Below are 18,967 nucleotides of genomic sequence, written 5' to 3' on the forward strand. Positions count from 1 at the left end.
ATGATGTGGGAAATCATGTTCTTTCCAAGACCATGATTGTTCTTGGCAAATTTTTCTACAGAAGTGGGTTGCCATTGCCTTCTGAGTAGTGTCTTTACAAGACGGGCAACCCCAGCTATTATCGATGCTCTTCAGAGATTATCTGCCTGGCATCACTGGTCGCATAACCAGGATTTGTGATGTGTACCAGCTGTTCGTACGACCATCCAGCACCAGCTCCCATGGCTTCAGATGACCCCAATCAGGGGTCAAAACAGGTGCTACACCTCGCCTGAGGGTGACCTACAGGCTAGCAGAGGGAAGGAGCACCTTACACCTCCTTTTGGTAGGGACACATCTTGACCCTGCCAGCCAAGATAAAGTGCAGGGTCATAATGAGGTAAATGAAGAAGAATACACAGTAACATGGGCTGCGGATTGCTCATAAGGGATGGTGAGTGTGATTTATTTCATGAAGCAAATAATTTGTGCCAATTATCAGTATCAGATTTATTATCACTTGCATGTGACGTGAAATTTGTTAAATTAGCAGCAGCAGTTCCCTGGGGACAAGTGCAGAGAGACAGGGGTGTAAAATGAGTGTAGAAGCAAAAAGTAGTAAGGTGAAAAGTAAAAATTGCAGGCAGACAAATCCAGGACAAAAATCAAAAAGGGCTACTTTTCAATATAATTGTTTAAGGGCTAAGAGTGTTGTAAAAACAAGTCTGAAGGCTTTGTGTGTCAATGCGAGGAGCATTCGTAACAAGGTGGATGAATTGAATGTGCAGATAGTTATTAATGAATATGATATAGTTGGGATCACAGAGACATGGCTCCAGGGTGACCAAGGATGGGAGCTCAACATCCAGAGATATTCAATATTCAGGAGGGATAGACAGGAAAGAAAAGGAGGTGGGGTAGCGTTGCTGGTTAGAGAGGAGATTAACGCAATAGAAAGGAAGGACATTAGCCTGGAGGATGTGGAATCAATATAGGTAGAGCTGCATAAGGGGCAGAAAACGCTGGTGGGAGTTGTGTACAGGCCACCTAACAGTAGTAGTGAGGTTGGGGATGGCATTAAACAGGAAGTTAGAAATGCGTGCAATAAAGGAACAGCAGTTATAATGGGTGACTTCAATCTAGGTATAGATTGAGTGAACCAAATTGGTAAGGGTGCTGAGGAAGAGGATTTCTTGGAATGTATGCGGGATGGTTTTCTGAACCAACAGGTTGAGGAACCAACTAGAGAGCAGGCCATTCTAGATTGGGTATTGAGCAATGAGGAAGAGTTACTTAGCAATCTTGTCGTGCGAGGCCCCTTGGGTAAGAGTGACCATAATATGGTGGAATTCTTCATTAAGATGGAGAGTGACATAGTTAATTCAGAAACAAAGGTTCTGAACTTAAAGAACAGTAACTTTGAAGGTATGAGACGTGAATTAGCTAAGATAGACTGGCAAATGATACTTAAAGGGTTGACGGTGGATTTGCAATGGCAAGCATTTAAAGATCACATGGATGAACTACAACAATTGTTCATCCCAGTTTGGCAAAAGAATAAACCAGGGAAGGTAGTGCACCCGTGGCTGACAAGGGAAATTAGGGATAGTATCAAGTCCAAAGAAGAAACATACAAATTAGCCAGAAAAAGTGGCACACCTGAGGACTGGGAGAAATTCAGAGTCCAGCAGAGGAGGACAAAGTGCTTAATTAGGAAAGGGAAAAAAGATTATGAAAGAAAGCTGGCAAGGAATATAAAAACTGACTGTAAAAGCTTTTATAGATATGTGAAAAGAAAAAGATTGGTTAAGACAAATGTCGGTCCCTTACAGTCAGAAACAGGTGAATTGATCATGGGGAACAAGGACATGGCAGACCAATTGAATAACTACTTTGATTCTGTCTTCACTAAGGAGGACATAAATAATCTTCCAGAAATAGTAGGGGACCGAGGGTCTAGTGAGATGGAGGAACTGAGGGAAATACATGTTAGTAGGGAAGTGGTGTTAGGTAAATTGAAGGGATTAAAGGCAGATAAATCCCCAGGACCAGATGGTCTGCATTCCAGAGTGCTTAAGGAAGTAGCCCAAGAAATAGTGGATGCATTAGTGATAATTTTTCAAAACTTAGATTCTGGATTAGTTCCTGAGGATTGGAGGGTGGCTAATGTAACCCCACTTTTTAAAAAAGGAGGGAGAGAGAAACCGGGGAATTATAGACCAGTTAGCCTGACATCGGTGGTGGGGGAAATGCTAGAGTCAGTTATCAAAGATGTGATAACAGCACATTTGGAAAGAAGGGAAATCATCGGACAAAGTCAGCATAGATTTGTGAAAGGAAAATCATGTTTGACAAATGTTATAGAATTTTTTGAGGATGTAACTAGTAGAGTAGATGGGGAGAACCAGTGGATGTGGTATATGTGGATTTTCAAAAGGCTTTTGACAAGGTCCCACACAGGAGATTAGTGTGCAAACTTAAAGCACATGTTATTGGGGGTATGGTATTGAAATGAATAGAGAATTGGTTGGCAGACAGGAAGCAAAGAGTGGATATAAACGGGACCTTTTCAGAATGGCAGGCAGTGACTAGTGGGGTACTGCAAGGCTCAGTGCTGGGACCCCAGTTGTTTACAATATATATTAATGATTTAGATGAGGGAATTAAATGCAGCATCTCCAAGTTTGCGGATGACACGAAGCTGGGCTGTGAGGAGGATGCTAAGAGGATGCAGGGTGACTTGGATAGGTTAGGTGAGTGGGCAAATTCATGGCAGATGCAATTTAATGTGGATAAATGTGAGGTTATCCACTTTGGTGGCAAGAACAGGAAAACAGATTATTATCTGAATGGTGGCCGATTAGGAAAAGGGGAGGTGCAACGAGACCTGGGTGTCATTGTACACCAGTCATTGAAAGTGTGCATGCAGGTACAGCAGGTGTTGAAAAAGGCAAATGGCATGTTGGCACTCATAGCAAGAGGATTCAAGTACAGGAGCAGGGAGGTTCTACTGCAGTTGTATAAGGCCTTAGTGAGACCACATCTGGAGTATTGTGTGCAGTTTTGTTCCCCTAATCTGAGGAAAGACATTCTTGCCATAGAGGGAGTACAAAGAAGGTTCATCAGATTGATTCCTGGGATGGCAGGACTTTCATATGAAGAAAGACTGGATCAACTGGGCTTATAGTCACTGGACTTTAGAAGATTAAGGGGGGATCTTATTGAAAAGTATAAAATTCTAAAGGGATTGGACAGGCTAGATGCAGGAAGATTGTTCCTGATGTTGGGGAAGTCCAGAACGAGGGGTCGCAGTTTAAGGATAAAGTGGAAGCCTTTTAGGACTGAGATGAGGAGAAACTTCTTCACACAGAGAGTGGTGAATCTGTGGAATTCTCTGCCACAGGAAACAGTTGAGGCCAGTTCGTTGGCTATATTTAAGAGGGAGTTAGATATGGCCCTTGTGGCTTAAGGGATCAGGGTGTATGGAGAGAAAGCAGGTACAGGGTTCTGAGTTGGATGATCAGCCATGATCATACTGAATGGTGGTGTAGGCTTAAAGGGCCGAATGGCCTACTCCTGCACCTGTTCTCTATGTTTCTAATGTAATACACAATCTAGCAGAGAAAAATAAAATAATATAAAAATATTAAACAATTAAATCAATTATGAATATTGAATAGATTTTTTAAATGTGCAAAAACAGAAATACTGTATATTAAAAAAAAGTGAGGTAGTGTCCAAAAATTCAATGTCCAATTAGGAATTGGATGGCAGAGGGGAAGAAGCTGTTCCTGAATCGCTGAGTGTGTGCCTTCAGGCTTCTGTACCTCCTACTGATGGTAACAGTGAGAAAAGAACATGCCCTGCATGCTGGAAGTCCTTACTAATGGACGCTATCTTTCTGAGACACCGCTCCCTAAAGATGTCCTTGGTACTTTGATGGAGCTGACACAATTTACAACCTTCTGCAGCTTCTGTTACAAATTATATTTGTATTATGGCATTTAATATTCACTTTCAGCCTTAATACCATTGTTCACATATAAAGTACATTCTTTGTCATCAACCACAACTGGGATCCTCAGAAAGAAGCTACATTAAAGCATCATGGCTAGATTTATCTCCAGATGTTACATCAGCCAGTGGTCATTGGCACAGGAGGCAGAGCTTTCCATTCCCGTGACCAGGGTTCAATTCTGATATCTGATGCCATCAGTGCAGAGTTTGCACAAACTCTTGGAGCTTAGGCATTCTGTTTTCCCCTCAAATCTTAGAAGAGAATGTGTAGGTGGAAGGTAAATTAGCTAGTGTAAATTCTCCCTAGTTGAAAGAAAGAATAAAATGGGCTTGGGTTGGATTAGGGTGCATGGGCAGTTGATGGTTGGCATGGAAGAGTCTAGTTCCTTGCTCTGTCTCTATATACAGTGGCATGCAAAAGTTTGGGCACCCCAGTCAAAATTTCTGTTACTGTGAATAGCTAAGTGAGTAAAAGATTACCTGATTTCCAAAAGGCATAAAGTTAAAGATGACACATTTCTTTAATATTTTAACCAAGATTACTTTTGTATTCCCATCTTTTAGAGTTTCAAAATAACAAAAAAGGACAAGGGCCCGAAGCAAAGTTTGGGCACTCTGCATGGTCAGTACTTAGTAACACCCCCTTTGGCAAGTATCACAGCTTGTAAACACTTTCTGTAGCCAGCTAAGAGTCTTTCAATTGTTGTTTGGGGGATTTTTGCCCATTCTTCCTTGCAAAAGGCTTCTAGTTCTGTGAGATTCTTGGGCTGTCTTGCATGCACTGCTCTTTTGAGGTCTATCCACAGATTTTCAATGATGTTTAGGTCAGAGGACTGTGAGGGCCATGGCAAAACCTTCAGCTTGCGCCTCTTGAGGTAGTCCATTGTGGATTTTGAGGTGTGTTTAGGATCATTATCCTGCTGTAGAAGTCATCCTCTTTTCATCGTCGGCTTTTTTTTTACAGACGGTGTGATGTTTGCTTCCAGAATTTGCTGGTATTTAATTGAATTCATTTTTCCCTCTACCAGTGAAATGTTCCCCGTGCCACTGGCTGCAGCACAAGCCCACAAGCATGATCAATTTACTCTCATTGCTTAACAGTTGGAGAGGTGTTCTTTTTATGAAATTCTGCACCCTTTTTTCTCCAAACATACCTTTGCTCATTGCAGTCAAAATGTTCTATTTTAATCCATCAGTCCACAGGACTTGTTTCCAAAATGCATCAGGCTTGTTTAGATGTTCCTTTGCAAACTTCCAACACTGAATTTTGTGGTGAGGATGCAGGAAAGGTTGTCTTCTGATGACTCTTCCATGAAGGTCATATTTGTGCAGGTGTTGCTGCACAGTAGAACAGTGCACCACCACTCCAGAGTCTGCTAAATCTTCCTGAACGTTTTTTGCAGTCAAATGAGGGTTTTGATTTGCCTTTCTAGCAATCCTACTAGCAGTTCTCTCGGAAAGTTTTCTTGGTCTTCCAAACCTCAACTTGACCTCCACTGTTCCTGTTAACTGCCATTTCTTAATTACATTACGAACTCAGTAAACAGCTACCTGAAAACGCTTTGCTATCTTCTTCTAGCCTTCTTGCTTTGTGGGCATCATTTATTTTAATTTTCAGAGTGCTAGGCAGCTGCTTAGAGGAAACATGGCTGCTGATTGTTGGGACAAGGTTTGAGGAGTCAGGGTATTTATAAAGCTTTGAAATTGCATCACCTGGCCTTTCCTAACGATGACTATGAACAAGCCACAGCCCTAACAAGCTAATTAAGGTCTGAGACCTTAGTAAAAGTTATCTGACAGCTCAAATCTCTTGGGGTGCCCAAACTTTTGCATTGTGCTCCTTTCCTTTTTTCCACTCTAAAATTGTACAGAACAAAAATAATACACTAATCTTGCTTAAAATGTTGAAAAGAATGTTTCATCTTTAACTTTATGACTTTTTGCAGATCAGTTCATTTTCTACTTACTTAACTATTCACAGCAACAGAAATTTTGACCAGGGGTGCCCAAACTTTTGCATGGCACTGTATATATTCTTAAAAATCCCTCTTTCCTGCAGATTTTATCACAGCAAAGGAGGTGGTCATTTTGGATGTAGGCTCACTGGGCAATCCCACTCTCAATGAAACAGAAAGCAATTGCTTCCATGGATGTCCCTAGGTGCCACTAGTTCCAACCCACACAGCAGCTGCCAAGAATGGAAGCAGTTTGCAGGACTTTGTACTTGTGCTATTCCCAGATATATGGTGGCAGAACGTAGCGATAGTAAGTCATTGAAAGATTCCAAAATCAAGATCTGCTGGCTCTCTTCCCCCACTGGCCCCCATCTAACCAAAACACCTCTGTAGTTTAACATGTACCAGGCACCCTGTTTACTCCACTCATTAAGTCTGCCCAAACTGGGTATTTGGCCAAATGGCTTGTTTTAACAACAGGTCAAGGAGTAGCCATTATATAATCAGAGTGAGATACCCTTGCAGGATAAGCATGTCTTAGTTACCTGTGAAATAACCTACTGTCTAGTTGCAGGTCAGGCAGAATGATCTGTTGACATCTGGCAATAGTAGCAAGGTGGTTGAAGAGTCTCCTGTTCTGGGATAGGTCATGGATTTAGAGAATTTGGAAATATTCAGTGGGAAATGGAGCAGGCCGGGGTATCTTGGTGAATGGAGGGTGATCAATCAGTGGTTGAAGGCAGGTGGGGAAGAACAGGGCATCTCTGGGGCAGAGCAAGCAGCTAAAGATTGGGGAATGGTGGATCATGGGATAGGGACAAGGGCAAAGACAAGACAGATGAAGATTATATTCTTGCGTCCACATGTGTGGTTTACGGCTGATCAGCAGCAGCTGGTTCCAATCACCTTCGTATGCCAGATGGTGCATAATGGCGATCTCGAAAGTAACATCACTTGAAGGAATGTTTGATCGTCAAATTATGTAAATTGGAAAATAGAGGCTAAATGCTAAATTGGATAAAAGATTTTTAAATTGGTAGACCCATCAAGGTGCGAGGAGGTGATCAATGTTAAGTAAACAAATTATGGAAAATGGAACCCCTCAGGGAAGTATTACTAGTCCATTATTATTGGCTACAATGATAAATGATATATTTTCTAATATAAATAGTAGTATTGGAGTATCAGTATTTGTGGATGATGGTCCACAAATGTATATATTTGAAAAAATATATACATGTGGAAAAGGGCTGGGAATGTTGAATGTATAATACAGAAACTTCAGGAGGAATTAGTTAAGGTGGAAAATTGAGCAGTAAAATGAGGATTCAGATTTTCAGCAGAAAAATCTAAAAATAATGTTTTTTTTATTAGTAAGAAGATAGAACAACACTTTAAAACTTTATGGTATAGAATTTGAAAATGTAGATACCTTTAAATTTTCAGGAATATAATTCCTAAATACAGGATGTAATTCAAAGACAAGCACTAAGGTTAATCAGTGGGGCAATCAGGACAACACCAGTGGTGGCAGTGCAGGTGGAGTTGGGAGAGATGCCTCTGGACGACAGCTTGTGTTAACATATTGAGCTAACCTACAAAAGCCTGGAGGAAATCACCTAACTAAACAGGTTTTAGATCATAGCTGGGAAAAGGAAAGAAAAGAATTCAAAGTTTTGCATGGACTATTGAAGGAAAAGCAGAAAGGACGGGAATTAGTAATTGTGGAGAAAACAATGAGATGAGGAGAGAACAGGAAGACATCTTTATAATATCCAGAAAGAAGTGGGATGGTCAAGGAGTACAGGAGACAGCAGGATGGAGGAGGATATAATATTGAGGTGTGGGCATGGGTTTAAATAGTATATTGTTTTAAAGAAGAAACACAATAATGGGAGGTGTGACTACTGTAATCAACAAGAAACAATCGAGCATGTACTGATGCAGACATAAATCAAGAGGGGATGGTTGATTTTAAAGTTAAAATTATCCCAGAAAGATATTATCCTTAAGAACATAGGTCTTTTTCATAGAAATTAAGTAAATATATAGGATTTAGATATCCTGACCCACACTCTAGTTCAGAAGATGGTGGTAATGCACCATAAAACCTCAGAAGATCATCACTCAGAACCAGTGATGAAGTCATTGAGTCAGAGGACAACTCAAGGAGGAGCACAGAGGTCTGACTGCCAAATTTTCCACCACCTTCTGGATTTGCTTTGCAATTTTACAACCAAGGAATGCTTAGGTCAGTCAAATCCTGATTCTGGCCCTTGTACACTCAGGGAAATTGCACGGGTAGAGAACAATTATTGTGCATAATACTGGTAGCCTGTTTAGCAGATGTTGCAGTCCCTTTCCTCTTCAAGTCATGACTAAGTAACTAAGAGAGGTGAGATTGTGTTCTAATTTTCCTACAACTATGGAGCGATGTCATCAACTACCTTAAACCATGCTCCCAAACGGTTTCTCTTTAATTAGTCCTGCTGACATACCTTTCACCAAGATTGTTCCCTTCAAAAGCTGTTCTTTCCACAAAGGTATTATTGAATGTATTTTCACCACTTAAACTCACTTTTACCCCAGGAATACAATCTCCAGTTATCATCACAGCTGAAAGATAAAGTGAGGCATGCTCCAGAAAGCAGAATATTCAACTGGGTGTAATCAGTTAAATTGCCCCTCCATCTCACTTGGGATAGAGGAGGAGTCAGTGTGAATGGAAGAAGTGAGACAAATGACAAATAGCGGCATATGCAATTTTATTCTGTTACAAAGTATTAAAATAAACTTTTTGACCAGACAGCAGCATTTCAATACAATGATCATCTCAATGCGATTTTGAATAAACCAGAAAAGTGTAGGTAATTTTGTTAACAGTACAAGACCAGTTTTGAAGATTCCACCTTGTTGATTAAGAAACCAGCTTTGGTTGCACTTAAAACATGTTCTGTTTCACTAGCCTTTATGCTAGTAATTAAATACTGATAAAACACATTAAACTGAATTTATGGCTTCTGCAATCAATCATTTTGGAAGGTTGGATTCTCAAAATTCATGATTTGCTGGGTCTTCTTTTGCCAATCCCGCCATTTAAAGTAGCCAGTCGCAACAGCCATGGTTACCAACACTAAAAAAAAATGAAGAGTCACTATAAGTTAATGGAATATATTCACTGATTGAGATGGTTAAATTCATTCTTCAGTTATGGGTACCCCTAAAACTACGTTATGTACTTTTTTGGCCAAATAACTGTTGTAGAAAATTGGATTTAAAAACTGCAGTGCCATTTCACACAATAGAAGACAGTGAGTGACTAGGATTTGATGTTTTCCCCTCTTGAAATACTTACGAATAACAAGAACAATCCAACCGGCACCAGAGCCATTCGTGGGTTTGTGCTCGAGGATAGCACTTGAATTTTTACCTGTTATGAATAGATAGCACAACTGAAATTTTGGTAATTTAGCAAGCCAGCAACTATAAAGGGCCCACAGGTCATTTGGAGTGAAAAGCCACATAAAATTAAAGTTTTACATAATGAGTATTGTACAGCTTAGAGCTCGAAATTTAAAAGCTGTGATTTAAAGCCTGAATCATAACAGCTTCTCATTACAAGTTCAAATGCTCTCACAAGAGCAAGTTCAGTAAGCATTACCTTCAGGCCACGTCACTGCCTTATGAAAATTAGAAGGCAACTGTTTTGAAGTAACAGAGGACAAGGCAGGCAGTGTTGTAGTTTCTGCAACAGTTACATTTTGTTTTGCTGTAAAGAAACAAACATTAAAATTAGTAAATACTGAAGTCGTGACCAGGCTGTCACAGCTGGAAAGAAAAAAAAACACACAATTGTGAGTATTTCTCATATGGTCAGGCAGCATCTAGAGGTGTCTGTGCAGTAAGGGTGGTAATAAAAATTGGTTAATCTTTCAATAATATAAAGGAAAAGTTTACAAAAATGTGGTAAGTAGGAGAAATAAGTTGAACGATGCAAATTCAGCATGTGGCTGAAAGCTCCATCACCCAAAATAAAACTGAAATTATAGAGGAAAGGACAAATATTGGATTAGTGAAGTCCTAGAAAAAAATCTGTACAAAGCCAGAAATACTAGGGAAATGGAATTCTTGCTGAAAGCGGAGATGCTGGTCAACACCCCAGTGAAATATTGGTTTGTAATTTAGATCAGTCTAACCAATTTGGTCTGGAGAGAGAAAAGACTTGGAGAAGACTCAACAGGCCAAATGGCCTGATTCTGGTCCTACGTTCTATGGTCTAAAACCTACAGAGGTGTTCTGCACCTTGTTTGAAGGGCAGTCAAGGGACCAGATAGAAGTGAAAAGTGACAGCAAGGTGCAGTGAAACCAGGTTCTGCAGGGCTGGAAACACAATGTAGGGATGAGTAGAAAAAATGCCAACAGTCAGGAGTCTTTCCTTGCCTCTCCCCTCAATTGCCACTTTAAACAGATCCTCTGCATTTCCATCATCTTCAAAGTGATGCTCCCTCTCTTTCTGGCATTCCAAAGGGAACGGCCCCTCCACCCTTCCATCTTGGCCAACATCTGCTCGTTACCTTTTACCATCCCGGGATCTGCATGAAGCAGCCGCTCACTTGCACTTCAATGTGCTTCACTCAGTGCTCAGTGGTTTCTTGTACATATGAGAAAGCAAGTGCTGACAGAACTCATTTGTAAATCACCTACATTCAGGCAGCCTGGCTTGCACCAGTGCCAGCATCTCCCCGTTTATCCATCCCCTTTTATACAGTGTGGCCCCTCTAAACAGGTCGGCCAAAATCAACAAACCTTCACTACACCCTGGGAGCACTTGTGGACACCACATCATAACCTTGTTTTCTACTCTCTTCCTCCTCTGCAACTTAGCATTTTCAGGTTGTAATGAACGTCAATTGACTAGTGTTCAGTTGCCTGACCATCGTTGCTTGCTTTTTAAAAAAACTGGATTATAGCATCTGACTTTTTTGTTTATTCAACAGCTTCTATTTTGTAACTAGGGAATATTCTGGAGTTATTGATTATGGAAGACATCAAACAAGAATAAGTCTTCAGCTCTTAATGTATATAGTAAATTGCAAGCATTAAATTGAAGTTAGAAACAGATATTTGGAAAGAAACAATACTGTCCGTGGAGCATAGGCACATTCCATTCCCATTCAAAGGCATGAAAAAGGTTTGTATTGGTGTCAAATCTAGGAACTATACTCTGACATGCCCTGTTGACACAAATATTGACACATTTCAATACTGTCTAACCAGTACTAGGACAAATAGTAACTTATTTGTTTTTTGTCAATTTTAAGCTGAAACTCTCCCTTCACTTTTTTTCTAACTGTACATTACTTAATTATCCTCTGCATTTGCTTTATTGAAGCAAACATCTATTTACCTTTTTCCTGTGAATATATTTAATTTCCTGTTCAATAAATGGCAGACACATTGGTTAATTAACTCAATTTGAAAGACCGTCCTCCTGAAGTTGAGTACCTACTGAACACAGACTTTACAGATAATGAATTTATATTGCAGAGTCATTACTATGAACGACATACATTTCATACCTCTTCTACACAGCCATCCATTCAGCTCCAGCTCTTTTCCAACTGGACACACGCATGTATATTTCTGTGACCAGCTATTAAACCAAGGAGCAGGGAGGCACATGAATTCACAGCCCTCTTTCTTTTTTATGCCACACCAATTTTTACCTATGAGCAGAAATTACAAAGCCTTACGTACAAAGTGAACTATAATTAAAGCAACATTTGCAGTGCACGTGCTCTTGTCAGATCAGCAGTTAACACTTCATACATTAGCAATGTGAGCCAAACCGTGCCATCTTTTACTGGGTTCCATTTGGAATCACTACATTCAGCTAGTCAAAGTACCTAATTTCCAAAGGTGCAAGGATCAGAAGATTCTTCAAGTTGCCTTGGACCCTAGCCCAAGCAACATTTGTTTGAGGATCAATGTTTGTGGGCATTACATTAAGAGGCAAGAATTATGGCCTCAAACGTAAGTTTGTTCCTTAAAAACCAATCATTTGCAACTGGCAGCACGCCAATACTTTAGGCTCAGAGATGTTTTGGGTCAAGGCATCTATGTTACTAGGATGCTGCCACAACCAAGACTCAATCTGTAAAGGCCAAGGCTGGCTATTCCATTCAGACTGGATAAATGCAGGCCCCAAATACAAAGGTAGTACAACATAACTGACCACTGACCTTTCCCAACGTTCAATGTTTAATACTAAAAAGCTAAAGTTGCATAAATTCAGTTTTTAATACCAGGTTAGGATAAATAGATATAATCCCATAAGCAAGACCTATGGCACAGGATGGATACCGTCAGGGCTAGATTTGTATATTAGAGTTGGATTAGCAAGATAGTGGATTACACTTGCTTTCTCAGCACAAATGTTTGGTTACTTGATTAAAACATTACAAACAAGATAATATCTGCAGATGCTGGAAATCCAAGGAACACACACAAAATGCTGGAGGAACTCAGCAGGCCAGGCAGCATCTATGGAAAAGAGTAAACAGTCCACGTTTTGGGCCGAGACCCTTCAGCAGGATCCTCGTCTCCCTCTGGTGCTCCTCCCTCCTTTTCTTTCTTTCAGGCCTTCTGTCCTCTGCTATCAGACTCCCTTTCTCCAGCCCTGTATCTCTTTCACCAATCAACCTCCCAGCTCTTTACTGCACCCAACCCCCCACCAGTTTCACCTATTACCTTGTGTTTCTCACTCCCCTCCCCCAACTTTCAAATCTATTCATCTCTTTTTCTTCAGTCCCTCTAAAGGGTTTCCACCCAAAACATCAACTGTCCATAGATGCTGTCTGGCCTGCTGAGTACCTCCAGCATTTTGTGTGTGTTCATTAAAACATTAACTGCTGGCTATTTTGGTGCCCTCATAGAAAGTTCATTCCATGGTCAACACCAGCAATTCTTGATGCAATTCTGCAACTCATTAGCAAATAGACATTCAAATCAATTTAGCAAAAATAAAGCCATTATGGCAATGAGATGGAGGAGTGCATTGTAAGTGTTCAGCTGTAATATTAACCCAAATGTAGATAATGTTTGTGCCCTGTGGGACAACTCCATTGTAATAAAATAGGTGAATAATTGGCAGAATGAATTTTCTGATACACAAAACCATGATAAAGATTAAATCATACCAAGTGGTTGTAATAGCTCACTGTAGACAATAATGTCCCGAGGTTCATGAAGGTTGGAAACCAGAACCACCACATTATCCCTTGCGTACTTGTCAAATTTATAGACTGCTTTAGTCGCCTTATCAGTCCAGAAGACAGTATCCTAGAACAGATCATTTAAACTCATACAGCAGCCTATTTAATTTTATCACTACACAGAATGTGCATTGATTTTATTCAGGAAGCAAATTATAATGTACAATTTAAATATTATCTTTCTCTGGTTTATCAAATAATTGTCATTGGTCTGTTTAAATATTGAAATTACATCATTTAATATATTGAACCAGTGGAAATCTTAAAGTTAAATTATTGTACTACGAGTGAAGTCAGTCTAAACTGGAGCCTTGTGAATATTAATTATTCAAAGAAATAGAACGTTTTACCTCAAATGCAGCAACAGCAGTAGGATGAACGAGGAACTCTAGTGACCGGAGCACTGTTCTTCTATCCTGACCATTTAAATCTACACTTGATAACATGTGCATCTTTGAATCAACCCAATACAAACGGCTTTTCACAAGATCTGTGGACAAAGGTTGAATGACTATACTATTCTAGCACAGGGCACGCGTTTCCTGAAAGTCATTCTTACCAAGTGTAATGCCAGATGGCCACTGAATCTCTGCGGTGACAAGTTGCTGGCGGTCAGCACCATTCATTCCTGCTTTTTCAATCATTGCTGGTTCACCACAGTCTGACCAGTAAACAAACCTTAAAGGACCAAAACCAAGTCAAAAGGCTTGAACTTTGACTGTCAAATGTGAATATTAACACTAACTTCAGTTTTGCACAAGGTACTGGGAATTCTGATCATGCAAACATTTTCTTCTTAATACAGCATATCTACAATTGGTAAAAAAAACCGCAAACATAAACTCAATGTGATATCACAGCCCTAGAAATATGCCATATTTAAATTCTCTCAAAGTTTTCTTTCTTCCCTCAAATGTTAATGATACTTCCTTTAAATCAGTCAGAAGAAAATCTACAGCTAGAGATAATCTCATTTGCTCAGAATGATTAAATCCTATAGCATAGCTAAAGCAATTTGAATATTCAGACATGAACATGTCAAACTACAGGAAAAGTTCCAATCCAAGTTTATAGTAGAGTGGAAATACTGAGGTGCCATAGGCTAAACTATAATAGAAAAGCACAGTCCTTCAAGCCTGCTTTGCCATTTTTCTACAATAATTTTAAAATCCCTCCATTCCCTTATACAGTTGCATAAAAATATTCCATACCCAGTTCGTGGATCAACTGCTATAGAAACTGGCTCCTTCAAATCTGTGTCAAAAAGAACTTTCTTTTTGCTTCCATCAAATGTAGCCACAGATATCGTCTTGTCACCTCGATCAGTCCAATAGATATGCTTGTAGATCCAATCCACTGCCATTCCTCCAGGGGATCCGGAAACCTTAATTTGGGAAATCAAAGTTGCATGTTCCCATTCATCCAAGGACACACTGCACAAAAAATGCAGATTGTAGTCTCATTAATTTTGTGTATACACCCCATTACTTTGAACGATTTTGTACAACTACAAACAAATGAGAAGCTAGATTTGAGTAGCTCTAGTTGAAGAATGAATGCTTACTGTAGCTATTAAATCAATTGACAATCCATTGAAATAATAAAATGGGGCCTCATCTAACATCGTATCACTAAGATAATGTTATTTTAATATTAAAGATTTTAGTAGTTCATATCAGGAAATGGAATTTGAACCCATCTTTAAACCAAAGCAAGTTGATTTATGGACTTAAAATTAATATCCAAACCATTCACAAAGTTGGCAAAACCAGTAGCCAAGAAACTCTTTGAGTCAATTGGTAAATTAGAAGGTGGGAGTTTTACTGTGTGCATTTCAATCTACTTTCATTCTCAGACATTAGACTGAATTGATGATTAGCTTCTCACTCAGTGATTTTTTTGTTAAGGATTGTTTTGTAACCAGGTAGAACGATTAATACATCCCATATTTGAAAGGCTTCATAACAGGCAGGAAATAAGTAAATTTAATGATGTAAACAACTTAAATTTAAAAGAAAAAAATAATTAAATTTAAACAATTTAAAGCAAAGTTTTATTTAAAACCTACTTACTGCAGATTTTGGGAGGTTAAATCTTCCTGCAGTTAACAAACATTCAAACATTTAAGCAAAATTATTTGAAATCAATGCAAAATAGTTACCCAAGAATAATTTGCTGTGCCAGGTCAACCCAGAAGATTCTCTGCTCTGCAACATCAGCATCCACTGCGATCGCATTTCCTGGCTGCAGAGGTAAGTGGGTGTACTCCTGGTGATGCAGCCCAAGCCTCCTGATATCATGGTGATTCGTGAAGATCAAGAAAGACTCCTTTCCTGTAAGATTTAGAAGAAATTGCAAACAGTCATCAAGCTGCAAAGACAGTTTCCTTTCATTATTACATAGTTATGCAGGTCTAGTGTGCAGTACACAACTGGAGCAAATTTTTGAAATGGAATCAAACTTAAGTGCATTTCTTATATCAAGATGAATTTGTACAGCTTTAGCAAACAGAGGCCAATGAAAACTCCACTGACATTTGCAGGCCTCTATTCACCCCCCCCCCCCCCCAACGGATTTCTTCTTGGAAATTAACAGAAGGAAAGGGTCAGAGGAAAATTAGCACAGGTTTTCTTTGGACACAAGAGCAGAATTAGGCCATTCAGCCCATTGAGTCTTTTCCTCCATTCCATCATGGCTGATCCTGGATCCCACTTAACCCCATATACCTGCCTTCTCACCATATCCTTTGATGCCTTGACCGATCAGGAAGCAGTCAACTTCCACCTTAAATATACACACGAACTTGGCTTCCACCATAGTCTGTGGCAGAGCATTCCATAGATTTACTACTCTCTGGCTAAAAATATTCCTCCTTACCTCTGACCTTGAGGGGCAACCCTTTATTTTGAGGTGGCGCCGTCTAGTTCTGGATACCCCCACCATAGGGAACATCCTCTCCACATCCACCCTATCTAGTCCTTTCAACATTCGGTAGCTTCCCCCTGCATCTTCTAAACTCCAGTGAGTACAGGCCCAAAGCTGCCAAACGCTCCTCATACATTAACCCCTCCATTCCTGGAATCATCCTTGTGAACCTCCTCTGGACTCTCTCCAATGATAACACATCCTTTCTGAGATATGGGACCCAAAACTGTTGACAACACTCCAAGTGCGGCCTGACTGATGTCTTGTAAAGATTCAGCATTATCTCCTTGCTTTTATATTCTATTCCCCTTGAAATAAATGCTAACATTGCATTTGCCTTCTTTATCACAGACTCAACCTGTAAATTAACTTTCTGGGATTCTTGCACGAGAACTCGTCCCTCTGCACCTCTGATGTTTGAACCTTCTCCCCATTTAGATAATAGTTCACGCTACTGTTCCTTTTATCAAAATTCATTATCATACATTTCCCAACACTGTATTCCATCTGCCACTTTTTGCCCATTCTTCCAATTTGTCTAAGTCCTGCTGCAATCACATTGCTTCCTCAGCACTATCTACCACTCCACATATCTTCGTATCATCTACAGACTTTGCCACAAAACCATTAATTCCATTTTCTAAATCATTGGCAAACAACGTGAAAAGCAGTGGTCCCAATACTGACCTCTGAGGAACACCACTAATCACCGGCAGCCAAAGAGAAAAGGCCCCTTTTATTCCCACTCGCTGCCTCCTGCCTGTCAGCCATTCTGCTATCCTTGCCAGCATCTTTCCTGTAATGCCATAGGATCTTATCTTGTTCAGCAGCCTCATCAAACCTTAACAAACGCCTTCTGAAAATCCAAGAAAATAACATCCACTACCTCTCCTTTGTCCACCCTGCATGATACGTCCTCAAAGAACTCCAACAGATTTGTTAGGCAAGATTTCCCTTTACAGAAATCATGCCGACTTTGACTTATTTTATCATTAGTCTCCAGGTACCTCAAAACCTCATCCTTAATTATAGACCCCAACAATTTCCCAACCTCTGAGGTTAGGCTAACTGACCCATAATTTCCTTTCTTTTGCCTTCCTCCCTTCTTAAAGAATGGAGTGACATTTGCAATCTTCCAGTCCTCCAGGGCCACATCAGGATCAAGTGATTCTTGGAAGATCATGACCAATGCAATCATTATCTCTTCCTTTTAGGAATCTGGGACATAGTCCATCTGGCCCAGGTGACTTATCCACCTTAAGACCTATCAGTTTGCCTAGCACTTTTTCTTTGTAATAGCAATGGCACTCCCTCCTGCTCCCTGACACTCACGGACCTCTGGCACACTCTTCCACAGTAAAAGCAGATACAAGGTACCCATTAAGTTCATCTGCCATTTCTTTGTTCCCCATTTTACCTCACCAGCATCACTTTCCAGTGGTCCAATATCAACTCTCACCTCCCTTTTACTCTTTATATAACTGAAAAACTTCTGGTATCCTGCTTTACATTATTGGATAGTCTGCCCTCATATTTCATCTTTCCCTTCTAAAAGCTTTTTTTAAGTTGCCTTTTGTTGGATTTTAAAAGCCTCCCAATCATCCAACTTTCCACTCACTTTTGCTACTTTATATGCCCTTTTCTTGGCTTTTATACAGTCCTTAACCTCCTTTGTTAGCTACAGTCGCTTACCCCTGCCATTTGAGAACTTCTGTAGGACAAATCAATCCTACACCTTGTGAACTATTCCCAGATACTTCAGCCATCTCTGATCCTCCATCATCTCTGCCAGTATCCTCCTGGGCAAGCTCTTCTCTATGCCTCTGTAATTCCCTTTATTCCATTGCGATACAGATACATGTGAGTTATGTTTCTCCCTCTCAAATTGCAGTATGAATTCAATCATATTATGATCGCGGCTTCCATTACGTTAAGCCCCCTAATAAAACCTGGTTTATTACACAACACCCAATCTTACAACCTGTTAGGCTACAGTTTAGCCATAAATAGAAAGTTCATGAATAGGAAGAGTTGGTGCAAAGTTACACGTTCCCACTTTTGTTTCTAGAATACATCTGTTCTCTCTAAACTAAACAATTGCTTTCATTACAAAGCATCCTGACAGACCAGCAGCCATGCTCCCTTTGAAAGCATACAGTGCGGCAGCTAGCAAGGGAGAATTTGAAGTCCCAGACTGAAGGAAGTGCTACATTATGCAGAGCATTCTATTGGAAACTTGAAAGCATGTATTTGCAAAGCAAGTTTGCTTGCTAACATCTGCTCCTTCTGCTACAACATGCAGGGTTTCCCAGTAGCCATACATTTTAATTCTACTTCCCATTCTCCTTCCAGCATGTCGGTCCATGGCCTCCTCTACTGCTGGAATGAGGCCACCACCACATTTGAGGAACAAAACCTCATATTCCACCTGGGGAAGTTCCAACCTGATGGCATGAACATTGAATTCTCTAACTTCAGGTAATTTTGTCTTCTCCCCCTTCTCTCTGTTCCATTCCCCATTCTGGCTCCCCTCTTAGCCCTTCCCTTCTCCTCACCTGCCAAACACCTACCTCTGGTGTCCCTCCTCTTTCCCTTTCTCCCAAGGTCAACTCTTCTCTCCTATCAGTCCTCTTCAGACCTTTACCTTTTCTATCACTTCCCAGCTTCTCACTTCATCTCCCCCTTCCCTACCCACCTGGCTTCACCTATCACCTGACAACTTGTACTCCTTCCTCTCCCCATAGCTTATTCTGGCTTCTCTCCCTTCCTCTCCAGCCCCAATGATGGGTCTCAGCCTGAAATGTTGACAGCCTGACC

The 18,967-nt window shown here is 40.3% G+C and overlaps 1 protein-coding gene across 1 annotated transcript in view; it reads right to left on the minus strand.

The window, feature by feature from the left end:
* Window positions 1-8,719: 8,719 nt before the first annotated feature.
* The window catches only part of LOC140741831 (prolow-density lipoprotein receptor-related protein 1-like), a 109,206-nt gene continuing 98,958 nt past the window's right edge, over window positions 8,720-18,967 (minus strand). Inside the window, 9 exon segments of the mRNA XM_073072279.1 lie at window positions 8,720-9,084; window positions 9,307-9,381; window positions 9,613-9,720; window positions 11,531-11,677; window positions 13,151-13,292; window positions 13,576-13,715; window positions 13,785-13,903; window positions 14,437-14,658; window positions 15,387-15,558. Of these exon segments, the coding sequence (XP_072928380.1) occupies window positions 8,978-9,084; window positions 9,307-9,381; window positions 9,613-9,720; window positions 11,531-11,677; window positions 13,151-13,292; window positions 13,576-13,715; window positions 13,785-13,903; window positions 14,437-14,658; window positions 15,387-15,558 (1,232 nt within the window). The 3' untranslated portion in view covers window positions 8,720-8,977.

Source organism: Hemitrygon akajei, chromosome 2 (assembly GCF_048418815.1).
Source record: "Hemitrygon akajei chromosome 2, sHemAka1.3, whole genome shotgun sequence".
Taxonomy (NCBI): Eukaryota; Metazoa; Chordata; class Chondrichthyes; order Myliobatiformes; family Dasyatidae; genus Hemitrygon; species Hemitrygon akajei.